The 27,442-nt window shown below is 46.3% G+C and overlaps 1 protein-coding gene across 1 annotated transcript in view; it reads right to left on the bottom strand.

Annotated features, from left to right (window-relative positions):
* The window catches only part of TMC2 (transmembrane channel like 2), a 55,398-nt gene extending 28,177 nt beyond the window's left edge, over nucleotides 1–27,221 (bottom strand). Inside the window, exons 1-7 of the mRNA XM_047069163.1 lie at nucleotides 27,188–27,221; nucleotides 24,605–24,923; nucleotides 20,682–20,834; nucleotides 10,524–10,614; nucleotides 7,000–7,081; nucleotides 6,529–6,635; nucleotides 4,296–4,394 (exon numbers count right to left, since the gene is read on the bottom strand). Coding sequence (XP_046925119.1) covers nucleotides 4,296–4,394; nucleotides 6,529–6,635; nucleotides 7,000–7,081; nucleotides 10,524–10,614; nucleotides 20,682–20,834; nucleotides 24,605–24,923; nucleotides 27,188–27,221 — 885 coding nt within the window. The remainder of the gene's footprint in view (nucleotides 1–4,295; nucleotides 4,395–6,528; nucleotides 6,636–6,999; nucleotides 7,082–10,523; nucleotides 10,615–20,681; nucleotides 20,835–24,604; nucleotides 24,924–27,187) is intronic.
* Between the last annotated feature and the right edge of the window lie 221 nt (nucleotides 27,222–27,442).

The raw sequence follows: 27,442 nt of genomic DNA, 5'->3' as shown, positions 1-27,442 counted from the left end.
CTCCGGGTTTGTAAGCTTCGTGCATATAGTCACCAGACACTTTCATTCTACCGGGAATGTCTTTCTCAGGGGGTTAATGGGAGTCTGAGAGGAGAAAGGAAGAATTGTGGGTACCTTACTTCCCCCAGTGCTCCCGAGTCTATCCATGTCTCCATGTCTCTCCTTTGTTCTCTTTATTCTCCATTATACAGAATGCTTACAGATACAGGACGAGGAGGAGAGCGTTGCTAACATCCCGGATAAAATTGGGGATAAGGGGATGTGTGTGTGTGTGTGTGTGTGTGCACACGCGTGCACGCTCACAGGCATGTAGAGCTCCAAATTCTTTCCCCCCACAATGCCAGGGTCTTGATTTAACACTCTGGAAGCAGGTGGGAGTCTGTGAGCTTTCTCAGTGCAAAACTTACAGAGAAAACTATACATTATAAGACTCACAGTCGAATCTGAGCCTCAAGTCTTTTTTTCATTTCTATTTAGGAGTTTTGCTTTTTTTTTTTCAAGTTTATTTATTTATAAAGTGTATTTATTTATTTTGAGAGAGAGAGACAGAAAAAGAGAGAGAGAGAGAGCGAGTGTAAGTGGGGGAGCGGAAGAGAGAGAGGGAGAAAGGGAATCCCAGGCAGGCTCTGTGCTGTCAGCACAGAGCCCAACGTGGGGCTTGAACTCACGAACCGTGAGATCGTGACCTGAGCCAAACTCGAAAGTCAGACGCCTACCCGACTGAGCCACGCAGGAGCCCCTTTATTTTAATTTTATTTTTTTAGAGAGAAAGAGAGAGCGTGCACAAGCAGAGGAGAGGGGCAGGAAAGAGAGAGAGAATCTCAAGCAGGCTCCACACTCAGCATGGAGCCCAACATGGGGCTCGATCCCACGACCCTGGGATCATGACCTCAGCCGAAATCAAGAGCGGGACGCTCGACTGAGTGACCCATCGAGGCACCCCTGAACTTCAAGTTTTGGTTTGGTTTTCAGATATAATTTGGTTTTAGGTATAATCAGTACACTTTTTATTTGTAACATGAGCTTAGAATTTTGGCACTTTTTTGACATCTTTGCTGAATGTAGAGCGGGGGGTTATTCTGGCCTCACATAGATATGTAGCTGGAAAGGGGAGGCAAATCGTAACAGTCTCTTCATATACCTAAGGTTGTTTCTTCTTTAAAAATTTTTTTAATGGGGGCGCCTGGGTGGCGCAGTCGGTTAAGCGTCCGACTTCAGCCAGGTCACGATCTCGCGGTCCGTGAGTTCGAGCCCCGCGTCGGGCTCTGGGCTGATGGCTCAGAGCCTGGAGCCTGTTTCCGATTCTGTGTCTCCCTCTCTCTCTGCCCCTCCCCCGTTCATGCTCTGTCTCTCTCTGTCCCAAAAATAAATAAACGTTGAAAAAAAAAAAATTTAAAAAAAAAAAAATTTTTTTTAATGTGTATTTATTTTTGAGAGAGGGAGAGAGAGAGAGTGCAAACAGGCGAGGGGACGAGAGAGAAGGAGACACAGAATCCCAAGCAGGGTCCAGGCTCTGAGCCGTCAGCACAGAGCCTGACACGGGGTTCGAACCCACGAACTGTGAGATCGTGACCTGAGCCAAAGTCGGACGCTCCACCGACTGAGCCCGGGGCCCCTGGCTTGTTTCTTTGATATGATACGTAAGCTCAATAAACGGTCATCTTAAATGTTAGTTGTCATGTGGAATCTGAATCACGTAATTAACTTTTCATACCTTGTTATATTAAAATCCATCGCACTCCCCAAAATACTGAGTAATTAAAAAGAGAAAAATACTAACTTTATGGCAGAGAATTCTGGCAGACACTACTTTAACCAACTGGGCACTGTTAACATCACCACTAATAACACACATCAGCATAATGTTACCCCGATCTGACCCCCTGAGAAGGGCATATTATCTCTGTGGTACGCTTCCCAGTGATGTATAACCTCACTACAATCGTGAGAGAACAGATACCCAGATTGAGGGACCTTCTCCGAAACCACTGTCCAGTACTCTTCAAAAGTACCAAGGTCACTGAACGACAGAGAATTGTCATGGATTTGGAAGAGACTAAGGAGACATGACAAATACAGTATGAGATTTTGAATTGGGTCCTGGAATAGAAAAAGAATATTAGTGGAAAAATTGGCGAAATCCAAATAAATACCACACTTCAGTTACTATTCTACCAAGATTAATTTCTTAGTTTTGATCATATAAGATGGTGTCATAAAGTGAAGTTGGGTGGGGGATACATGGGAACTCTGTACTATTTACGCAGCTCTTCTGTAAGCTTCAAATTGTCCCAAGATTTTAAAAAATTATCTCGAGACGTAAAGTTTTTAAAGCTTAATTGTTCCATCCTGTACTATCTTTTACCCACACGTAATTCTGTAACATCATGTATTTGGTCACGGGGAACATAATGGTTCCGTACGTTATGAAAATCTGCCAAATGTTGACATACTTCTTACACCGTATTTAAAAAGTCACCTTTGTTAATATCTTCGTTGATCTCATCAGAAAAGGATTTAATCACTGAGAAACGGACACTGTCGCTTCGTGGTGATGGATAGAAGTTCTCCAAAACTTTAATTCTGGCCTGGGACATTTTAGGGGCACCTGGACTGGCTCAGTGGGTGGAGCATGTGACTCTTGATCTTGGGGTTGTGACTCTGAGCCCCACACTGGGGGTAGAGATTACTTTTTTAAACGGCGCGTTACAAAAAATAGAAAAAGAAAATTTTCCCATTGGGAGCAACAGCGACAACAAAACAGAGGATTACTGTTGAGTAAATTCAGTTTGTTTTAGGCACATAGGATATTCCATAGGAGTCCTTGAGTGAAATAAAGAACAACGGAGGGGCGCCTGGGTGGCTCAGTCTGTTAAGCGTCTGAGCGTCTGACTTTGGCTCAGGTCATCTCGCCGTTTGTGAATTTCAGCCCCGCCATTGGGCTCTGCGCTCACAGCACGGAGCCTGTTTCCAGATCTGTCTCCTTCTTTCTGCCCCTCCCATGCGTGCAATCTCTCTCTCTCTCTCTCTCTCTCTCTCTCTCAAAAAATAAATAAATGAAAGAAAAAAAGAATAAAGGAAATCCTTAGTGGTAATACACAGTAGTAGTTGTATATAATACTTAGTTGTGTAGTATTATTTGAAACACACTTATCCCAAAGTCTTAGAAAAATACTCGAACTCACTTCCACGCATACCTGAGAGGTCTCGCACCTGCCTAGGAGTGTGAAGGATAGCAGCAGCAGTGACCTGTTGCCTGAACCGTCACAGCCGGGCCTCTCAGCCTCAGGAACTCCTTGGAGCTACAGACCAAGCCCTCCAGAGGCACGGAGGTGAGGGGATTCAAAAAGGAGGGAAGGGCGTTTCAGGCAGTGTCCTGAGCCGAAGCAGGGAGGCAATGATATGTGATGGGTTCAGGGATCTCTCCCAAACTTGACAAATACAGGAACATAAGGTGTGAGGGCTGAGATAGAAATGGAGCTGGAGAGGGAGGGAGTGACCAGATGGTGAATGGTTCTTTCGTAAACCTGATTCAAAACACTGGATTTTATTCCATTTGGGAACGGGAATAGATGAATATCCAAGGTAGCGAAGTGACAGGGCCAGGTTTGCCTTTCAGAAAGATCACGCTGGCAGCAGAGGGAATGGAGATTTTAGGAGCCAAGTCAAAGCAAGGAGCAGAGGTAGAAGATTTGGACATGGTCCTGGTACGGTAGGGACATTATTGGAAGAAGAGGCGAGAGGGATGGGGCAAAGGGGACGGAGTCAAGATGGGTTTAGGGGAAAGGCTCAGATTTAGTGGTTGATTGGTTGTGGGGCGTGGTGGTGGGGAAGAGGGAGAAGCGTAGGATGACTTTCAGGTTTCACACTGGTGTTCGGATGGATGGTGGTTCCAATAAAGGAGATGGAAAAAAGCGATGTGGGTTTGGCTGGACAGGCATTGAATTTCAGGAGCAGGTAGGACATTCAGTTGAGGATGCCATGTGAAGCTTGGGAACGGCTGAACTGGCGCGAGCCCTGGAGTCTTAATGTGGGTGTGGGGAGAGAAAACTACCCTGTAAGATCATTTAGATGGATCTGGCAGAGAGAAGGGGGCAGTGTGTGGCTGGAGAAAGGACCCACGGAGGGGACTTAGGAGGACATGATTGGCTAGCTCATTTTGCATAGTGGGGACTTCCATTTGAGTAAAGCACTGGTTTTCCAGTGATTCAATGCAATATTTCACACATATCCATGCAATCTTTTAGTCCTCACAATCACAGAATAGAAGCACATTGGCTTGTTAGTGATGGTACCTCAAAGTCCCAAAGGACCGAAAAATCCATGGCTTTTTCTTCCTCAGCCCGAGGCACTGTCTTTCTGGGAATACTTCCATAGGGCACGCCCATTAGTACCTTGTGAAGGGACAGAACGACATGATGACGTGTGGAGAAAATACAAACACATGGAGACATTCATACCCGGCGTGAAATATTTTCCTTCTTAGAGCAAGACATACCCATTTTCTCCTTTAGATGACATTAATCACTTTTCTGGTTTTAGACCTATCACGTACTCGTTGTAGAAAATGTGAAAAAGTGCAGGAGAGCATTAAAAAAATTCCCTATCACCTCCACATTCCGAAGATAATGATGGTTAGATATTCGTATGTTTCCTCGTAGTTGTTTCTGAGTTATATATATATTATGTAAATATATAATTATATAAATTTATATTAGATAAATATATAAAATATAGAATTATATACATTTATATTATATATAATTATATGCATTTATATTATATAAACATATAATATATAAGTATATACATTTATATTATATATAATTATATAAATTCATATTACATATATAATTATATACATTTATATTATATATAATTATATACATTTATATTATATATAATTATATACATTTATATTATATAAACATAATATATAAGTATAAAATTTTATATTATACATATAATCATATAAATTTATATTACATATATAATTATATACATTTATATTATATATAATTGTATACATTTTTATTATATATAATTGTTTACATTTATATTATATAAATGTATAGTTATATAAATTCATATATAAATATGAATATCGAATAAATATATAAACAGATATATAATAAAATATATATTAGTGTGGTTATTTAGCATAATGTTGTTTTATTGTTTTATGACCAATTCTTTTAAAAAAATTTTTTTTTAATGTTTATTTATTTGTGTGAGAGAGACAGAGTGTGAGTGGGGGAGGGGCAGAGAGAGAGGGAGACACAGAATCCGAAGCAGGCTCCAGGCTCTGAGCTGTCAGCACAGAGCCCGACGTGGGGCTCGAACTCACAAACTGCGAGATCATGACCTGAGCCGAAGTCGGACGCTTATCGACTGAGCCGCCCAGGCGCCCCGTTTTATGACCAATTCTATACGGCAGGTAGTATGTCTCAAAATAAAATGACTTCAAAATATCTAACCACATGTATCTACCATAAACTTGCTTAACAAATTACCTTTTGTTGGACATTAGAATATTGCTAGTTCTTCGCATGTATCTAGTTCTGTTATTAATACTCTAATATATACGCCTGTGTTTGCATCCTTAATTTAAAAAAAATCAGAATTGTATGAACTTTACATATTGATTTAGGAAGAATTGACTTTTTTTTACGGTATTAAGTTTCCCTTCCAAGAATAAGTCATCCCGTTTATTCACTCATATATTGGTCCTGTAATGCTCGATGGTATTCCTCACAGAAATCTTCTAATTTGTTAAATTTCCCTTGGGAAAGATTCCAGGCCCACACTGGAGACCTGGGATCTCATTCACTGCAAACTTACTGTGTGACTTTACATAACTTGCTTATTCCTTTTTTGTTTCTCAATTACTCATCAGTAGGTAAGGATGTACTTACATCTGTGATAAGGGTATAGTGGGAGAACAGTGAGGAGTGCTATTTAAATGTGAGGGTTTTGTTTTTAAAGTTTATTTCATTATTTTGAGAGAGAGGGAGCATGAGTGGGGGAGGGGCAGAGAGAGAGAAAGAGAGAATTTCAAGCAGACTCCTCACTGTCAGCACAGAGCCTGGTGTGGGGCTTGAACCCACAAACTGTGAGATCATGACCTGAGCTGAAATCAAGAGTCAGATGCTCAACTGAATGAGCCACCCAGGTGCCTCGTGAGGGTTCATTTTTGTTTGTTTGTTTGTTTTGTAATAAATTATGATAGAATGCATTCCATCTCTTTTTTTTTTTCAGAATAAAACAAACAAAAACTTATTAAGATATTAATTCTCTACTGATCTTAAAGTAAAACAAAAGATAGAAAAGTGTAGGGTCCACTTCTTAATTTAGGAACAGAAGTATTTGGTTCCATGCTTTGTCCTGAACTATCTGGGCAATTGATGGGAGTATAGAATTTAAAATGAACGACTGGTTCTTTGTAAAACAGAAGAGTATTTGATTAAAGAGGGTGGTGTCATGATAAGCCTCAACGCTATCTGAAGATATAGGAAGCCCTTGTCTTACCTCTGGGATTATAACTAAGCCAAAAATTAAGCCAAAAAGGACGAGGTTAACTCCATACATCCATCGGAGAAAGATGAAATACGATGCCACTGAGGAACCAAAGTGACCTGGGGAGAGAAAAGACGGTAGGATTTAAGCATCGCAGAAGGAGGACGTTAGCACTACCAAGCGCTTTGTGTGGGTGACAGATTCAGTTTTCACATCAGCTGTGGAACACGATGTTCTCATCTCCATTTTCTTTTTCCAGATAAATGACCTGAGGCTCTGTGGGATTAACCACTCTACCTAAACTCCCACAGTCAGACAGTGAAGAAACACAGTTTAAATCTTGGTCTGACTAGTTCCAAGCCCATTCTGTTTTCCAGTACAACAGAACCTATGAAAGAATCCGATCAGTTGGTCACGAATGCAACCCAAGCCCTTGGAAAACTCTAGCACACCAGCTACAAACGCTGACACCAAAATACTCACTTTCAATGTCCTTGATCTTCATTTCCCAGGGTATACACTGAGTCTTGAAATTATCAAAGTCTCTCTTAAACTTGACCCACTTCTGAAATTAAACAGGCAACACACTCAGTTCATTACCATCCCGCCTTGGGGCCTGGGGGGACACACTGATGCTGACACATCACCACCAAAATCAGGAGCAGAGGGTAAGAGAAGCCAGGACAACATAAAGTCTTGTGTTGGTCTGTGGCGCTGATAAAATGTCATGTTTGGACCGTGTATATGTGAATTTAGGAATTCTGTATATGACGTCTGGTTTGGGGGATCAAATTGGGTTAGCAGCCTCTGACAACTTTTTTTTTAATCTTAAAACAAAAATTGAAGGGCAAAAAGAAGTCTCGTAGCTCTCAAACCCACATTTAGCAGACACTCAGGTGTCTAAATCTGATAGGAATTGTCCCTCCAATGCGGTGCTGGTGAAATGAGTAAACCCCCTCAAACCATGGCTTCCATTCTTCTCCTGGTGAAACAACAGCCCGTTTCTTTGTTTTTGTTTTTTGTTTTTGCTGAAAGGAGTTAGAAAGGCATTTTTCTTCTTTCCATGGTCCGTTTCCAGGTCCAACACTCAGAGTTCGTACCAGTCAGGAACTTGAGTGGCTGTCTGGCTGCTGGTTGGGTGAAAATTGTTTAGTTCTCAAGGAGCTGCTCTCCAACAACCCCACTCCCTGGCAATGAATCCATTTGGAATTGAACAACAACAACAGAAACAACAACTCACAGAAAACAGAGGACAAGGGGGTAGGAGGGAGAAGACCCTAAGGTCAGTTTCCATTATGATAAAGGTCTCCTAAGAACACGTTCCTGAAGGAAACGAGGTTTCCCATGTAAATTCACTAAAGGATCAAAAGGGAAGTTTATCAGACGAGTTTCTAGATCTGTAGGCTTTGGCCGTAACCCGATGGGATGACTGCTATATAAGGAAGGAAACCATGTGTGGAAGAGGGCGGTGGTCACAGATGGCAACAGAGAAGACGAGCCGAGGGCAAAACCTGGTTGAGAACAATGGCAGAGATATCCCTAAGACCAGAAGGGGAATAGCAGACTGTGGACATTGGGCACTCCAGTCCCATGGCTTTATCTGCCTTCCCTAGCTCTGATTCCGCGCTCAAAATTCATCTTTGGCTTGGGGTGCCTGGGTGGCTCAGCTGGTTAAGTGTCTGACTTCAGCTCAGGTCATGATCTCGAGAGCCTGCTTTGAATCTGCTGTCTCCCTCTCTCTGTCCCTCTTCTGCCTCGAACTCTCTCTCTCTCTCAAACATTAAAAAAAATTAATCTTTGGCTTATTTGGCTTTCTATGTAAGCCTGTCTCTAAGGAAAGCATTGCCCGTCACCTGGGCTGTGAGGATTTTGGTTTCGAACGCAGTGTTTTGTCATTGCAAATTAATAAAATGGAATTGGGATTATGGTTTAGCCACCCGTGTGAGTAACTCTACTATCAAAAATAAAAGGCACTGCTGATGTGGACTTCGCATTTCTAGTTCTGTCATTGGTTATTTCTCCTTGTAAATTAATAATCCACCACCTGGTTTTACCTATCGGTCTCAGAAGCTTTATTAATAGGAGTCCTCCCTTGAGAGATCAATCCCCTGTCGGGGTGCTGATAAAATCAGTACAGAATGTAGGCTTGCAAGGCTGAGGCCAATAGGGGTAATGAACATGGCTCAGGGAGGCCCCTGGGGACCTCCTGCCAGTTAGTTGATCACTCGGCAACCAGCTGACAGCCCCTCAAGGCTGTGGGCATCTCGGCCTGAAAAGTGATGCCCTATAGGTGGGGCAGAGGCCGAGAAGGCCTTGGGGAAGCTCTGTAGTGAAGCTCTTATCCCTCATTGGTTTAGAGAATCAGAAAACTGGGATGGGATGCGGGCAGGAGAAGACCTCAGCTCCCTTTCTCAGAGCCAGGTGAGGCGGGAGCTGCTCTCCCAGGACTGGGCGATGAGATATGCTTGTCTCCGGCTGGCTACAGAAACAGGCTTTCTGATAGCGGGCAAATAAGACACAGGCAAGCTACCCATTCTGTCCGGGCATGAAATCCAGATCTGGATGACTAAAACAGCCAGCGAGGCCTGAAAAATAGTATTGCAGAACAAGGAAAAGGGGACACACCTCTTTGTAACTTTTGAAAAGCATTGCCTCTAGGCTCCATAACTAATTTTTGACAAACGAGCCTGCATTCACAACAGGATACAAGAAATGTGGTTTCTAAGTAAAGGATAACACTTTGAGTTTTAAAAAAGAATGTAAGGGAAGCATGGAAGGATTACAAGGTAACTAAAAGCCCAGTAATTGAAGGAGAAGAAACATTATAATAATATAATAAAGCCTATAATTGAAGCAGAAGAAAATGGGTTCAGTGATATTGAGAATAAACCTGAGACATTTCTGAGAATGCAAAGAGAGGAAGTAAAGAATTTAAAACAATGAGGGAAGGTAAACACAGAGGATGGACAGCCATCCTTTTCCTAAGGAAGGAACTAGAACTATTTGCAGGGAAACATGATTAAACAGAATCATTTAGCAAAGATATGCTCGAAGAGCACATTCCTCAGCTGGGGTGGGGGGGGGGGGGGAAAGACCTAAGTGTGCAGTTGTTAAGTGGTAAATAGTCTCTAGATCAAATTAATAAAATGACCCAAAGATAGTTATTGGGCAAGTAAAATTGAAAAAGGAGAAAAAACAGCTCAGGTCATGATCTCACGGTTCGTGAGTTCAAGCCCTGCCTTGGGCTCTGTGCTAACCATGTAGAACCTGCTTGGGATTCTCTCTCTCTCTCTCTCTCTCTCTCTCTGTGTCTGTCTCTCTCTCTGCCTCTCTGTCTGTCTGTCTGCCTTTTAAAACAAATAAATAAACCTAAAAAAATTTAAGAAAAAGGAGAAAAGAGAATATTAGGAATAAAAAGACTCCAACCCAACATACACAGAAAGTAGTTCCAAAAATTATGGGACCACCACCTGCAACTATCTGGTAATACATACGAAGATCTTAATTAAATGATTGAGTTTTGGGAAGAATATGAAATATCAAAATGGCCCCAAGAAAAAGTTAAAACTCAAACACACCCATGAACAGGGAATACAGGAAAAAACGCTCAAGGTGTTGCATAAAAATAGATGATTTATCAAACGAACTGTCCTGATTTGGGGCTTGGAAAATAAGATCCCAGTGGTTTTAACCTCATCAATTATTTTATTATTATTATTATTATTATTATTATTTTTAACCTCATCAATTTTGTGAGCTTAGTTCTTCACTGGGGAGGAAATGAGTCTCAGATACACCGGAGCCCTCACAGATAAATGTAGAGAAATTGACAGGAAACAGTTGGTTTCCTTTCCCGGACAAATCAGTCAGTCGGCTGGACCTCGCGCTGAGGATCTGGGGGGGGGAGCCGGCCACAAATGCAGAGGCTTGGCAGGTGCCTGTGATGTCACCCAGGTTCAGAGGCTGAGCAAGCCCTCCCTGGGGTTTGCTGCCTCTCTATCACCCACCTTAGACATCAGCATCCTGTAGGCGTAGAGTCGCTTGCCTTTCCCCTTTCCTAAGGCTCCTTCATACTTCTCCACAAATTCTTGGGCCTCTCTGGTTAGGAAAAAAAAAGGGGGGGGGTGGGAGGGGGGTAGAGGCAGAACTTAATCCCAAACTGAAAAAAATCTGAACTATGAGAGTGTACATGTGGCTAGAAGCCTTATGTGTTTTTATACCCCTGGTTAGAATGTAAGCTCTGTGAAGGTAGGGCATTTGTCTGTTTCATCCACTGACGTTTCCCAAATGCTAAGAATGGTGCTTAGTACATGGTAGGCACCTGTAGGCAGAATTTTGGCTCCCATGACCTTTGCCCTCTGGTGGTAAACCCATGAATGTCGAAAGGGACTTAACCGATGTAATTAAGATTCCTGACTTAATTTAAAGATTTTTTTTTTTACATTTATTTATTTTTGAGAAACAGAGTGAGACAAAGCATGAGTGGGGGAGGGACAGAGAGAGGAGATACAGAATCTGAAGCAGGCTCCAGGTTCTGAGCAAGCAGTCAGCACAGAGCCTGATGCGGGGCTCGAACCCATGAATTGTGAGATCATGACCTGAGCCAAAGCTGGACGCTAAACTGACTGAGCCACCCAGGCACCCCATGACTTAATTTAAAATAGGGAGATCTGGGGTGCCTGGGTCAGTTGAGCATCCGACCTCGGCTTGGGTCATGATCTCACAGTCCATGGGTTTGAGCCTTGCGTCAGGCTCTGTGCTGATAGCTCAGAGCCTGGAGCCTGCTTCAGATTCTGTGTCTCCCTCTCTCCTTGTCCCTCCCCCCACTAGCACTCTGTCTCTGTCTCTCAAAAATAAAGAAACTTAAAAAAAATTAAATAAATAAAATAGGGAGATTATCCTGGATTCTCGGGAAGGGCCCAGAGTGACCACACGAGCCCTTACACACAGAAGAAGACAGAAGAGTCAGACAGATGTGGCAGAAGGGGAAGTCAGAGGAATTAGAATGAATTCTTGACCCTCTGTTGCTGGGGCCCCTCAAGAGGACACCACGTGGAAAGCAAGGGAAGGAATTGAATTCCGCAAAAACCAGAAGAGGACCTCTAGCCCCACATGGGCACCTCAGGCCTGCTACTACTTTGCTTTCAGCCCGGTGAGACCTTGAGCAGAGAATCCAGCCATGCCACGCTGGACTTCTGGCCAGCAGCACTATGAGCACGTAGATGAGCACGGTCTTAAACGGTTACACTTGTGAAACTTGGGTTGCGGCAACAATAGAAACAAATATGGCAAAGCAGATGAAGGGGATTGAGAGGTAAAAGATGCCAGTTATAAAATAAGTAAATCACGGGGATATAAAGTGCAGCCTAGGGAATACAGTCAATAATATTGCAAGCGTGTTGTATGGTGACAGATGGTAGGCGGACTTAGCGCAGTGAGCATTGCCTAATGTATGTGAATGTCGAATCCCTCCGCTGAACACCTGAAACTAACAGAGCGTTGTATGTCACGCTTCAGCGAAGAAAAAGGAAACGAACACAGTGTTCACCAGACATTTGTGGACTGCCTGAATGTTGAATGAGTCAGACACCGATCAGTTGGCCAGAACCGACTCCTGCCTGAGACCCGACTGCTAAATATTCAGGAACTTGACCGGCGAGCTGTTAAACTGTTGGTAGCTTGAAATTGGCCACGGTGGGAGTCTTTAGACCACAGAAATCAGCAAAGGCTACAGATCAGGCCCCTTCTATCCCACCCCCCAGAGACCCAGTTTGCCAGCAGCCACCGGATTGACCCGCACAAGCGGGTGAGGAAGGAAGTCCATCTCAGGGGGGGCCGGAAGAATACCTACCCCACCCCCACAGCGCAGGCGTGGGCAGATGACAAGAGTCAAAGTCGCATTGTAACCTCACGTCAATCCTGAAGCTGGTTTTTATTTTTTCCGATGTCTCAAATGAATGAGGCTGACTGTTTAGCTCCTGAGCCCAGGGTCAAAGCCTGGTCTGTGTGGGATTAAGTCTCTGTAATGGGATCAGCTCCTTGTTGTCCCCTAGGCAGGACATGTCCAGTCAATGAGCTATCTGGAGCTACCAACATAGCCATGTCACAAAAAAATGTTTTCATAAAATGTGTATTTCTTTTTTTTTTAATGTTTTATTTTATTTTTGAGAGAGAGAGTGAGAGAGAGAGAGAGAGACAGAGTGCAAGCAGGGGGGTGGCAGAGAGAGAGAGAGGGAGACACGGAATCCGAAGCAGGCTCCAGGCTCTGACCTGTCAGCACAGAGCCCGATGCGGGGCTTGAACCCAGAAACCGTAAGATCATGACCTGAGCTGAAGTCGGACGCTTCATCGACTGATCCACCCAAACTCCCCAATAAAATGTGTGTTTCTGTTCTCTTCTTGTATCTTACATCGAGCAGAGGCTTGTAAGTGCTGGGAATTTGTGACTTTCAATGTGCCAGCTTTTACGATTTGGGGACTTCAAATGAGGATTCTCAAAAGTAAGAGCCAGCTCTTGTGCCTGAGCCATTGAGCCTGGCGGCAAATGCTTCTCTTCTTGACGTCCAGACTCTGTGTCTAGACCCCCAAAGGGCACTCAGGGGAACAGAGGGCCCTGCCCAGCGCTGGGTGCAAACTCTGAGGACCATTCCTAGTGAAGGACCCACCTCATTTAAGAACACTGATGGACGCAGCAAGCTTTTCTGGGTCCTGCAAAAGGATACAAATAGTAACAACTACCTTTTTGCTGCGCACTCCTGTACCCCTGTTACCTGCAATCCAGGCTCTCGTGTTCTTCCTTACCAGAGAATATTTGGTTTATGGAAACCACTCACGCCTGCCCTGCACTACCTAATCGTTGCACATCTTACTTCTGTAAGGTGCTTCTGTTCCCTCCTCGTCACCAACGGTCTTTTGAAACGAGAACATGGCACAAACTCGCCTTTTTCCTCTCATCGGATGGTGTGCGGTAAACGCAGTGAGAAGTCAAGAGAGGAGGGACCCGTTTGTTTTGAGGAAGCTTCAGGGGGCCTGGATCTCCAGGTCACTCCTGGCAGTGATGATGAGCCCCTTAGGCGCCTCCAACACTCGGCAGAGGAGGAAGCTATGGAGGAAGGGGCTTTCAGGCGCGGTCACCCACAGACAGCGCTTCAGAATCCCCTCACGTTCGCCTCCCGGAGGACCCTCCTTGGAAATAAAGTGGCCCAAACCACAGTTTGGAAAACACGGTTGGGAGGGGGCCAGTGATTGCCGCTGGGAGGGAAGGAGGTGTATTGCGCCAGAGTGGAGCCCCAGGCGGGGTTCTGTGCCTCCCAGAGTGGCACTTTTCATCTAGAAATGGGGACAAGGATGTGAAAATTGGAGGTGTGCATGCTCGCAAGGTGAGCATAGGGACTTCATTCAGCAGGCAGCCACCCCTCCCCCTTCCGAGGAAGCAGCAGTTTCTGGGGTGGGCAGCTGATAAGCCTCTGCCAAGCTCAGGGGCTGGGGTGGGACCTTCTGCTCTCCCAGGTGCCTTGACAAGGGGCTCAGTGACGTGGCCTTCCACAGTGGAAACACTCTGAAGTTGACCCAAGGCATCTCTCAGAGACATTACATACCTCCCCAAACTCTTCCCTGATGAAGGAGCTCAGATTCAAAATCACACTTAATTTATAGATGCACAGCTAAAACTAGACACAGAGCCACTGTGTGCTTGATCCTCACAGAGCTTTGCTGTCCCTTGCAGGACACTGGGAGAGAGCATCAGCCAGCCTGACATCTAGAAGACACCTGGAAATAGGAAGGATGCACTCGAAGGTCCAAAGGAGGTGGCGAGGGGCTGGAGGTGCAGAGTGGTTAAAGGCGGCCTGGGCCAGGCTGGCTTGGTGTCTCTCTTTGTCCCCAAGCAATCTCCATTTTCAGCTGTGGAGACAAGGGTCAAAGAAACCCTGAACTCATGCTAAGTGGAAATTCATATCAGTCAGGTGAGGCACCTGCTCTAGAGACCTCAGTGAATCAATCTGAGGGAGGGGAGGTTAAGCGAGCATGCCTGGCTTCCAGAAGTGGTGGTTTAAAATATGTCACCAAATTATTATTCTTCCCTTTAACATGGAGAACCAGGGGTGCCTGGGTAGGCTCAGCTGGGGTTGAGCATTGGACTCTTCATTTCAGTTCAGGTCATGATCCAGGATTGTGAGATCGAGCCTCATGGCAGGCTCTACACTGAGTATGGAACCTGCTTGGGATTTTTTTTTCTCTCTCTCTTTCTCCCTCTCTCCTGCTCTCTCTCTCTAAATTAAAAAAATACAAAATAAAAAATAAAATAAAATGGAGAACTAAATTCTTCTCCCCTTGAATGCAGGCCAGACTTAGTGACTTGTTTCCAATGACTAGAAAGTGGTAGAAGTGACAGTTTATGACTTCTGAGATGAGGACATAAAGGGTATTGTGACTTCTTCCTCGAACACATCCTCTTCTGAGAAAAGCCAGCTGCCGTGTCATGAGGATATTCAAGTATCCTCTGAAGGGAAACTGAGGCCTTTTTTTACGAACCAGCACCAACTTGTCATCCACGTGAGTGAGCCACCTTGGAAGTCGATTCACCAGCCCCAGTCAAGCCTTCAGATGAATGCAGCCCTGTCCAACATCTTAACCCAACCTTACGAGAGACTCCAAGTCAGAACTGCCCAGCGAAGCTGCTCCTGAATTTCTGACCCATAGAAGATAAAATAAATGTTTCATATTGTTTTAAACTACTAAGTTTTTGGGGAAATGTATTATACATCCCGAGATAATATACTGTAGAACTCAAACCACTGCTATTTTTGGTGCTTACACTTTTAGGTTTGTTACATCTTCCTCTTGGTGGATTGACCCTTTTATCTTTCTATAATGTTCCTTTCAGTCCCTGTCAATTTTCTTTACTCTGAAGTCAAATTTATTTGATATTTACATAGCCTCTTCTACTTTATTTTGCTTAACATTTGCATGGGATATGTCTTTTTACCATCTTTGTACGCTGAACCTACATATATCATCATATTTAAAGTGAATTTATGGACTCACTTTGTGGACTGTATGGAGTTAAGTCATTTTAAAAATTACTCTGCCAATCTGTCTTTTAGTTGGTATATTTAGACCACCTACATTTAATGTAACTGTTGATATGTTAGGGTTTAAACTTACCATTTTATTTTTTGTTTTCTGTTTGTTCTCTCTGTTTTTCATTTCTGTTTTCTTGTTCCCTGCAGGTTACTTGAACATTTTTTAGGATTCCATTTTGGTTTATCTATGATGCTTTTTAGCATTATCTCTTTGTATGGCCTTTTCAGTAGTTGCTCTAAGCAAAATATTATGTAATATATTAATTATATTAATATAATATATTATATAATATATACAATATATTATAATATAATATATTATTAATATTATAATTAATATAATAATATAATTAATATATTATATAATATATAATAATTAATATAATATAATAATTAAATATAATTTAATTATTACTGTATATTATCATATAATATAGTATGTAATGTAAGGTGTGTGTTTGTACACAACACTCATATATATACACACATATATCATATACATATACATATATATCATATACACATATATATATCTTATCAAAGTCTACTGGAGCTGACATTTTACTAGGTAAAGTGTAAAAGTGTTACTTCCCTGTGTGTTCCTTTATCCTCCCATTTATAATTGTCTTAAATATTTCTCTACATTCATTGAGAACCATATTAGATGATGTTAGGATTTTTTCTTCAACTGTCAAACATAATTTTAAATACTCAAGAGAGGAAGGGAAATCTATGACAGTTTTCAATATTTTTGCTCTTACCATGTTCTTCCTTCCTGATGTTTGAAGATTCTTTCTTTTATCATTTCCTTTTTGCTTAGAGAATTTGCTTTAGCCATTCTTTTAGGATAGTCTGCTGGTAACAGATTTTTTTTAGGTTTTCTTCACCTGAGAATGTCTTGATTTCTTTACTCTTAAAGGATATTTTGCAGAATATAGAATTCTTTTCACTTAGCACTTGAAAAGTTTTTGTGCTCCCTTCCTCTGTCCTCCAGGGTTTCTAATGACAAATTTTCTGTCATTCCAATTGCTTCCCCCTTTAGGCAATGCACTGTTTCTCTCTGACTGCTTGTAAATATCCTGACTGCTTGTAAGAAGTTTGACTATGATATGTCTGGACATAGATTACTTTGGGTTTATCCTGCGGGAGGGTTTCTTTAGCTTTCTTGAATCTGTAAGTTTTGCCAAATTTGAGAAATTCGGGGGCATTGTTTGTTTGAAGACTTTTTCAGCCCCACTCTGTTTCTCCTCTTTTCTGGGACCCCTCCCCCAACCGTCTCATATTCAGGGTGAGGGATTTGGAAGAGACGCTAATGTAAGAACATTTATTATAGTCCCACACGTCCCTGAGGTTCTTTTCACGTTTTCTCCCAGACCATTTTCTCTCTATTGTTCAGATTGGGTAAATTCTCTCGTTTTACTTGCAATTTCATTGATTCTTTGCTCTCTCCATTCTGCTGTTGGGCCCACTCGTTCGTTTTTTAAAATTTTAGTGATTGTATTTTTTGACTTCGAAAATTTCTAGTTGTGGGGCACCTGGGTGGCTCAGTCGGTTAAGCGTCTGACTTTGGCTTAGGTCGTGGTTTCACAGTTCAGGAGTTCGAGCCCCGTGTCAGGTTCTGTGCTGACAGCTCAGAGCCTGGAGCCTCCTTTGGATTCTGTGTCTCCCTCTCTCTCTGCTCCCCCTCCCCTGCTTGAGCTCTGTCTCTCTCAAAAATAAATAAACCTTAAATAAGTAGTCTCAAAAATAAAAATTTCTAGTTGTTCTCTATATCTTCTATTTCTTAGGCTTTCTATTTCTTCATTAGTTTCATATGTTCATAACTGCTCGGTGAAGCACTTTTGTAATGGTTTCTTTAAAATCTTTGCCAGGTGATTCTAACATCTATATCATCTTGGTGTTAGCATCTTTAGTTGTCTCTTACCATTCAGCTCGAGATCTTCCTAGTTCTTGGTATGATGAGTGATTTTCAGTTGAAGCCTGGACACTTTGGATATTATAAGACTCCGGATCTTGTTGAAATCTTCTGTTTTAGCAGGCCTCCTCTGACACTGGCCCAGTGGGTGAAAGGGATGCTGTCTGGTTACTTCCAGATGGAGGTCCTTGTTCTTCCCTTGGCCTACTTTGGCACCTGGGGCTGGGTAGGACTCTTCATTACTGCTGAGTGGGAATGGGAATTCAGGGAGGCTCAGAGGGCTTCAGGGAAGGAAATCATCCGAGCGGCACTGGACAGCCAGCCAAAGTCACCTAGATGCAGCAGAGGTGTAAACACAGCCTTGCCCCAGTTCACCTCTGTTCTTCATGCACCGTCATCCTGCTTCGATTGTCACAACAACTCTGCCCGGGTCAACCAGCTGCCCGAGTGGGCCAGAGACGGGTCCCCACACCATTGCTTCTAACCAGAGAAGATGTAGTCTGGGAATGCTATTTGTGATGGGAGGAAATCATGGAGGACGGGAACATTCTAGAATGTTTAGTAACCCTAGACAGATGATTACAAATTAAGAGTGTAGGTGGGGCGCCTGGGTGGCTCAGTCAGTTAGGCCTCCATCCGACTTTGGCTCAGGTCATGATCTCGATGGTTCTGAGTCTGAGCCCTGCATCGGGCTCTGCACTGACAGCCTGGAACCTGCTTCCGATCCTCTGTCTCCCTCTCTCTCTGCCCCTCCCCCGCCTGCTCTCTCTCTCAAAAATAAAACAAATAAACAGACAAACGCAAAAGACAGATTAAGAGTGTAGGTACCGGAGCCAGAATTCTTGAATTCAAATGCGGGCCAGGCCCCTTACCTCACCTCGTAAAACTTGGGCAAGTGACCTGATGGCTCTGTGTTTGCTCATCAGTAAAGTGGGGGCAATAACAATGGAGTAAAGGAGTTGTTACCAACAACTGGTTTGGTATGTAACTGGTTGTTACATGCCAGCATTCAGAATAGATCTGGTACCCAGGGGGCACTCAGCAAGCGGTGGCCATACGTACAAAAAGAAAGAGTACTGAGAGATGTGTTAGACACAGCTCCGTGGACAAGAGCATCCAATTGAGTGAGGACACCATGCCTTGGGCATCTGAGGGGCAGTAAATAATTCAGCCGTGCCTTGGGCATCTGAGGGGCAGTAAATAACTCAGCCGTGCCTTGGGCATCTGAGGGGCAGTAAATAACTCAGCCTGAATGTGGGGCGGGCGGTGGGGGCTTCCCCGCAGAGGGCACGCTTGGCCCGAGTCTTACAGGGTTGTAGGAATTAGCCAGGTGGGCCGGCAGAAAGCAAAGATCTTCTAGGGAGAGGCCCCAGCTTGCTTGGAGACCCAGAGGCTGTCCACCTTGGACCTGACTCTGGGATAAGGAGTCTTGGGAGAGGGAAGAGGAAGGAGGGAATCGTGAAGGGAAGAGGCCAGTGTGGGTTGAGGAGACCTGCCCCGGAGACAGATGCCTGGGTCTGTTTGATTTCCCAGGCCTTAGCCGCTGTTACTGGGGGCGGGAGCTCTGCCCTCCGGCTGGAGGAGATGTCACGCGTCTCCTCTGGGCAGCCGAACAGCCCTCAAGAAATGTTCACGGTCCCCGAGACTTCAGCCTGCTGGAGATCTCATTTCCACGAGCACCTGGGTTGCTCTTTTTCCGCTGTTAATAAAAGATGTGTTCAGGTGACACCTGAGTGGGGGCGAGGTGGTGTTAGAGTGACAGATGGCTGTTCTGGGCCCCCTGACAGGAGGAAGAAGCTGGCCCTGAGGGATCAGGGAGAGGAGACCCAGAAGACAGCCCCTGCCCACGCCTGCACCTGCCACCCGAGCCGTAGCCAGCGGCCACGTGGGATGATTTCATTTAAATAAATTAAAATAGAACAAAAAATTCAGTTACTCTGTCACACTAACTGCTTTTCCAGTGTTTCCCAGCCACATAGGGCTAGCTTTAGAGCATCCCCGTCACACCCCAAAGTTCTGTTGGTCAGCACTGGCCCGGAGGCACCACAGGGCGGCATTTCTTCCCGTAGGAGCCTGGGGCACCCGGTAATAATTTGCTTGGGTGCGTAGAGTCAGCTGGGTTTACCAGAACTCCCTCAGGGTCTGCACTGTGTGCAGCCGGCCTCTTCGCTCCACCTCTTGGGGGCAAACGGGGAGGCCGAGTCAAAATGCAGCTGCCAAATTGTTCTACATAATAAAGGGTGAGGCAGTTGGCAGACTGGAAACTCAGGTGTGACAGGAGCCAGCAAAAGTGGCTTTATGAAGAGGGAAGGACAAGGGGCGTGTTCCCCCCGCCCCCAGCCCCCAGTGGCAGAAAAACCAAGGGGGAACTTGGGGGGAAATGGTAATATTGGATGGGATTTTTTTTTTTCCAGTAGAAAACCAGTTAATCAGTGTGACCCCTGGCCTCATCTCAAGACTACGGCAGAGACGCGAGACTCACAAAAAGCTTGGTGTGCCGGCCTTTCGTGTGGAAACGGGAGAAGGGCTGAGCTGAAAACAGGAGTCAGGGGCTTGGAGAGGAGGAGGCCCGAACAACATTCATGGAGCGTCACCTCAAGCTTGGGCCTTGAGCTGTCGGGCATCTGGGACTCGAGAGTAGCTGAGACAGACACACTCCCCGTTCTCCACACGCCCAGCGTGAGTGTGCCACACACAAAGAGGTTCTGGGGCCCAAAGAACACAGAGGGCGTTCTGAACGTGTCGAGGTGGGGAGGGTGGGGGCTGGAAAGCCGCTCAAGGGAGGCACGTCGGTGCTGGCTTGTGAGGGAGGCTTAGAAGCCGCCAGATGAGAGGAAAGGGACACGAAACAGAAAGGATGCCCAGGTTGGGCGTAGGCCAGAGCGCCACGATCCTCTGTCTCTCCCGCCAGACCCTGTCAGTGCTGGCCAACAGCAGGGCCTCAGTCAATAAACAGTCACTGCTCACGCCTGTCTAGGCTCTAACAACACCCCCCTCTCCCCCCAGGCACTATGCTTGTGCTAGGAATTGAAGGGACCAAAGCAGAGTGGGAGGGTGAATCTCCCTTCCTGTCAAGGGGCGGAGAGGGAGAAGGGACTCCGGGCCCATCAGAAGGAGCTGAGCCTCTCGAACATCAAGAGGCCCCCGGCCGACCACCACCTGCTCACCTGAGCTCAGTCAGCTTCTTCGCCATGGGCCAGGGCTTGCTCCGCACGGTGGCAATGAGCTTCTTCTTGTCTTCTAGCTGCTCCAGGATTCGGGCCAGTTCCTCCTCTGACAGAGACTCCCCGACAGAGGCACTGGAGGCCAAGGAGGGCGATCTGGAGGCAGAGCCCGGGGCAGAGGAGGGGAGAGTGAGAAGTTGGTGTCTTTAGACACCCTGCGGAATGTAGGGGAGCCCACGGGCAAGGCAGGCGGGCTGTGTTCCCTGACCCCCCCAGCCCTGACCACCCCTCAGAGGCCCGCCCCTGCTCAGAAGCCCTCAGTGACTCCCAGCCCCCATCAGAAGAGACTGCCACTCTGTCCTGTAGCCTAAGACACCGGGAGGGTCGCCTCCCCCAACTCGATTTCTCTGCGTGCTCCCCGCCCGCCACATTCTAGCACAGTGCTGCCCAGGAGAGATACAGCCCGAGCCACGCGTTGTCATTTGAAATTTTTCTCTTTTTTTCTTTTTTAATTTTTAAAAAAGTTTTTTAATGTTTATTTATTTTTGACAGAGAGAGAGACAGAGCATGAGCGGGGGAGGGGCAGAGAGAGAGGGAGACAGAATCCGAAGCAGGTTCCAGGCTCCCAGCTGTCAGCACAGAGCCTGACGCGGGGCTCGAACTCACAGACCTTGAGATCACGACCTGAGCCGAAGTCGGACACTCAACCGACTGAGCCACCCGGGCGCCCCTGAAATTTTTCTAGTAACCACATTAAAATGGCAAAAGGAGATGGGCAAGTTCATTTTAATAATACACGTCGTTGAATCCAACATGTCAAAAATTGTCGTTCTCACCCGTAACCAATCTAAAAATTATTAATGAGGCATTTTATATTCTTCTTGTACTGTCTTCAAAATCTGGTGTTCCTCTCACAACCCCTGTGTGTGTCGATTTAGACATTAAATTTTCAGTGAACATATTTGATCTGTATCTGGATTTCATAAGATTTGTAGTTGAAAAGGTAGACTCACATACCCAAATGGTTTTAGACATACTTAAAAGTTTCCCAACCAACGAATTACATGGCAGAATATCATTTTCCTTTGACATTTACATCTGCACGGACAAAAGCAGTTGGCCCATTTTTTTTTTAAAGGAGCAATGCATTGGCTTCAAAGTTAAGTCGATTTCTTTTTTTTTAATTAAAAAAATTTTTTTTTCTTAATTTTTTTTTTAAACATTTATTTATTTTTGAGACAGAGAGAGACAGAGCATGAACAGGGGAGGGGCAGAGAGAGAGGGAGACACAGAATCTGAAACAGGCTCCAGGCTCTGAGCTGTCAGCACAGAGCCTGACGCGGGGCTCGAACTCACGGACCGCGAGATCATGACCTGAGCCGGAGTTGGACGCTTAACCGACTGAGCCACCCAGGTGCCCCAAAGTTAAGTTGATTTCAAAACTACAGCTGTCCATCCAAGTGAAGTAAATTCACTAACTTTTGTGTCAGCTCAGTAGCATTAACACCGAATTAAAATGAAGTTAAGTGAGGGGTGCCTGGATGGCTCAGTCAGTTAAGCAAACTCTTGGTTTCAGCTCAGCTCATGATCTCACGGTTTGTGAGATCGAGCCCCAAGTTGGGCTCCGTGCTGGCATGCGGAGTCTGCTTGGGATTCTCTCTCTCTCTCTCTCTCTCTCTCTCTCTGCCCTTTCCCTGCTCGCGCTCTCTCTCTCTCAAAATAAAAAATAAATAAATAAACTTAAAAAATAAAGTGAAGTTAAATTAGAAATTCAGCTCCTTGGTCACACTGGCCACATTTCAAGGGCTCAGCATGTGGTTGGTGGCCGTCGTACTGGATGGCCCGGGGGAGGAAACTTGCATCTGGAAACCTTCTCCCTGTGTAAGGAGCCTCAACATGTCACAGCCGAGACCACATGTGTTCGGCTGCCACAAAATTAAAAAAAAAACACTTTTTAAATGTTTACTTATTTTTGAGAGAGAGAGAGAGAGAGAGAGAGAGCAAGAGGGGGAGGGTCGGAGAGAGAGGGAGACACAGAATCCAAAGCAGGCCCCAGGCTCCCAGCTGTCAGCACAGAGCCTGACGCGGGGCTCGAACTCATGAACCACAAGATCATGACCTGAGCCGAAGTTGGATGCTCAACCAACTGAGCCACCCGGGCATCCCCGGCTGCTGCAACATTTTAGTTGTTGTGTGTGTTCCTCACAGTGTCCTTTGCTTGCGGAAAAAAACTCTGAGCGGGACAGCTGCCCATGGGGTGAGGGAGTGGGTGGAGAAGGCCAGGCCCAGGCAGCCTTCTTAGCCACTTCCATAAATGTAAATACAGGATGTGGGCTTGGGTCCCTGCAGGTTTTAGAGAACAATTTGCAGCAGCCCCCATGAGTTTTAATTTCTGAGGAACTCAAAGAACGGAGGAGACCTCATGGGCCAGAGGAGAGAAGAGGGGTCCAGCACCTCGCTGGACAGCCGAGGGCACAGGGGTGTCTTGCCATGCCTCATGCACATCCCATGACAGCTTCCTTTGAGTCTCTCCTCAGGGGTCCCTCGGTCTGGGAGTGCGGGGCATTCAGGCTTTGCCTCAATTCCCCATGTGCTTCAGGGACTGGCCGAAATGCTTACCTTCTCGATGGAGAAACCCGGATGCCTCAGGGCCCCATGGAAAAGGCATTTCATCAAACCCTTTCTCGAGTGCATATTGCTTTCCGCCTTGTCTTAGGATGACTGGTGCCCATGTCCCATCTTACCTAGTAGACTGTCAGCATCTGGGGAACACGACTGAGTCTTTTCCGTCTCTCTCTGCCCTGCCGCGACACTTAGCTGAGAATGGCACCCCTCGCTTTGCCTCTGCCGTCCAGACACCTGCTTGGGGTGGGGCAGCCTCCCTCGAACGCTCAGGACACTTCAGGGCTTGATCAACATGCATTCAAGTTCTCTTTAAGTTGCTACGGGCAACTCTTTACCATGCACTCTTTACCCCTTTAGCTTATGTCCAAGGACAATCAGGCAGGAGACAAAAGCCCTAACCAAGCCGGAGATGACCGGCATGGGTGACAGAGGAAATCAGTGGTCCTTTTGAGGGCCTCAGTTCCCTCTGTAAAGGCAGGGAGGGGCGGTGGAACACCCTTTTGAAGGGGTTAGACCCCAGCGGGAAGGAACATCACCTTCACCCTAGCCCTGCTTCCTTCCACTGTTTCAAAAGCCTCTGCAGCCATTATCAACAGGGATTCTTAAAACATCCTGGGAAGTGAGGAAAGCTATAAGGGGGTGGGGGGGGGCAAAGAGAAGGAGATGTCCCATCAAAATTGGCAGCAAAGAATGGAACCCAAATCTTGACTTGCTGACTCCTGAAGCTGGCTCTGTCTGTGAACCCACATGTGCCAGCGCTAATGGAATGAAGGAAAGAAACAAACCCCCCACATCCTAGGTTTCAGGGCTGGTGGAATCCTCGAGGGTCCTTTAAATCAATGCCACCTTTCACAGAAGAGGACACAGGTCCAGACTGGGGAAATGGCGTGCTTAAGTCCTACGATGACTCCTAAATCCAGTTTTGTTCTTTTCTCTCAGTTCCTCTTCAAGAGCTGCGGTGAGCCACCAGCTGAAATTTAGGAGACTTGGGATCTGGTCCCACCCCGCTGCCATGTCACCTCCCCACTCAGTACGTCCACTTGCACCTGCCGGACATGAGGCACTGCGGTTGAGAGCACCCAGTGCCCCCTCCGCTTAGCGTGGCCAAGACCCTCTTCCCATTTCTGCCCCAGATGGGGAGAGCAGGGTGGTGGAACAGCGGGGGACAAACAGAAGCAGGAGATTGGAGGGGTCACCTATACCAGGGGAGGGGACATCAGCCCTTTGTCACGGGAGGGAGAAAGGCCAAAGGAGAGGAGGGCACTGATCATAAACGCACCTGGATCAGAATCACAACATACCTGTGCTTCTTCAGCCGCTTCCACGTCTCCTCCTTCCTCGGCACCTCCTTTTCCTTCTTTGAGGGTGCTCTCTGCTCCTTGAGGGAAGTCCTCCCATCCTTCTTCCTCCTCTCTGTGCAGGTCCTCTCTGCGGAGCTCCGCCCCCGTTCCCCCAGCTCTTCTCGGTGTCTCCTGCGCTCTGCCTGCTTCCTCCGGGGGGACCCCGGCCCAGGGCTGCCCCCGGCCCGTTCCTTCTGGCCAGGCTGGGCTCCGCGCCTGCCCGCGGCACCCTCGGCTCTGGGAGCCCGCTTCTTTGAGGGTCTCCTCCCGGACCTGTCACCTGCAGGGGCAGGAATTGGGCAATTCTGGCCTCACCCACCTCCACCCCAGGAAAGTGCCCCCGGCTGTGAGACACCAGATGTCCAAGATACTTCCTGGAGCTTGTTGGCTCCAAAGGCCACCTCTTTCGGAGCCCCTGGTCTGGGATGAGAATTAACGTCTCCCTCTTCTGACCGGTTGGCACTCCCACGCTCTTGCCTAAATCTCAGGTAGAGGGGGGGCCACCTGGGTGGCTTAGTCGGTTGAGTGACCGGCTCTTGGTTTTGGCTCAGGTCGTGATCTTACCGTTCGTGGGTTTGAACCCCACGTCGGGCTCTGCACGGACGGTGTGGAGCCTGCTTGGGCTTCTCTCTCCCTCTCTCTGCCCCTCCCCCACTCATGTGCATGCTCTCACGCTCTCTCTCAAAAAATAAATAAACATTACAAAAAAAAAAAATAAAGCTCGGTTAGAGATTTAGGCACATGCCTTTCCTCTTTGTGGGTGTGCAGCTCTTTGGGGTCAGAGTGGAGTCATCTCCTGACCCCCAGGGCCAGGCCAAGCCCCCGTCTCTGTTTGGCAAGGCTCTGTCTGGACCACTGACAGGCTCCTTTCTCCAGGGGCTGCTGTCTCAAGGGACCCCGCCCGTGAGTGTGTGTATCAACCATGACTTTGTAGCATTGGCAAACGGCCTGGTTGAACAGAAACTACAGTATGAAATTTCCTCAACAGTTTGCCCAACAGCTAGGCTAAGTACAACTATTCACAAAGTTACGAATTACATGCGGGCAAGGTTATCATGAAGTTCTGGTATGAATAACCAACCTCTTCGTCACTTACTAGTTGGGTGTCTTTGAGCAAGTCACTTGACCTCTCTGAGCTCCCGTCTGCCATGGGGATGTTCATACTTACTCCATCAGCTTGTTAACGAACACAGAACAGTGACTGACATCTGAGAACGGACGGCACTCCCCTGATACTTTTAATCCAGAAATAAAGTATTAAAAAAATGTTTTTAAATGTTTGTTTATTTTTGAGAGAGATTGAGAGCATGAGTGGGGGAAGTGCAGAGAGAGAGGGAGACAGGATTGGAAGCAGGCTTCAGGCTCTGTGCTGACAGATAGCCGGATGCGGGGCTCGAACTCATGAACTGAGGTCGAGATCATGACCTAAGCTGAAGTTGGAGGTTTAACCGACTGAGCCACCCAGGTGCCCCAGAAATGAGATATTTTTTACTTCTAGAAACAACACAGGTTACGAGCTATGTGGGTGTGCATGAAAAGATCATGTCTATCATTTATTATCTCTGTGGCCACAAATAAATTACTTTTCTGCACCTCAGTTTCCTCATCTGTAAAATGGCTCTAGTAACCCTTATTTCCTTATGTGGTTGGGAGGTTAATTAAAAGCACGAGTAGGGGCGCCTGGGTGGCTCGGTTGGTTAAGGTCTGACTTTGGCTCAGGTCATGATCTCACGGTTCATGAGTTCGAGCCCCGTGTCGGGCTCTGTGCTGACAGCTCAGAGCCTGGAGCCTGCTTCGGATTCTGTGTCTCCCCCTCTCTCTGCCCCTCCCCTCCTCATACTCTATCTCTGTCTCTCTCTCAAAGACAAATAAACATTAAAAAAATAAAAATGAAAAGCAGGAGTAAAAAGTCTGGCCCATGGGGTGTATTCAACGAAGGCCCCTTCCCCTCCTGTCTCCAGCTTGCCTCCCACTTTTGCACCCTGAGGCCCTGCCTCTGAGTGGGCAGTGCCTGGGAACTCTTCTGCAGGGCACTTGGTCTCATTGTCCACAGGAGCCACCATCCAGGCTTTTGTGTCATGGCCAGGCAGATTTCCCCAGCTGCATTGCAAGAGCCCCAAGTTTGGGCAGAGCAGAGTAGAAGTTCATCACCTGCCATTCCCAGCAGCAGTCATGGAGGCTGGGACGTGGACTCTCAGCTTCCCAAATTCTCACCTCTACCCTACTCCTTATGCAGTCTCTCAAGGCTGTGCATGCGATGCAGTGGCCACAGAGAGCTTTCCTAGCTGCTTCCCTGCCCCTAGAGATTTTACATTCTGAGAAGCAGGCCACCCTGTCAAACAGCAACCAGAACTAGCTTGTGGCGGGTGGGGCTGGATTTGGGCAGACGGAGTTGGGGACTCAGAGTCTGGCTGTCTGGGTCTGAAGTCTGGTTCTGATGGTTATTATCTGGGTACCGCTGGGCAGGTTGCTTTTTCTTTCTGAGTCAGCTTCCTTGTGGGTACTCTGGTAAGTGCTGCCCCTGGTCAACCCAGATCCCATTACCTGGCCACTGCATCATCCCCTGGTTCCTGGGCATGGTGGCTCTAACAGCTCACAGGCTCTCCCTTCTCCGGGGAGCCTTTGGTTGACGGGAGCCATCTTGCCGGGAAATGCCCAGATGTTTACATCCCTTTCCTCTCCTTGAGTCAGCCCGTGGCCAATTACTAACTGATACAGAGGTACAAAAGTCCAGTCTTCTGCCTCAAGGCTGAGCAAATCTGTGGCTCATTCATACTCCAGATAGAGTCCATCTGAGCA

The sequence above is a fragment of the Lynx rufus genome, unplaced genomic scaffold, assembly GCF_022079265.1.
Source record: "Lynx rufus isolate CCGP_SWC_20201006 ecotype Redwood Valley unplaced genomic scaffold, mLynRuf1.p SCAF_8, whole genome shotgun sequence".
NCBI classification, from domain to species: Eukaryota; Metazoa; Chordata; class Mammalia; order Carnivora; family Felidae; genus Lynx; species Lynx rufus.
The sequence above is the reverse complement of the archived record's forward strand: the minus strand, read 5'-3'. Positions and strand labels throughout refer to the sequence as shown.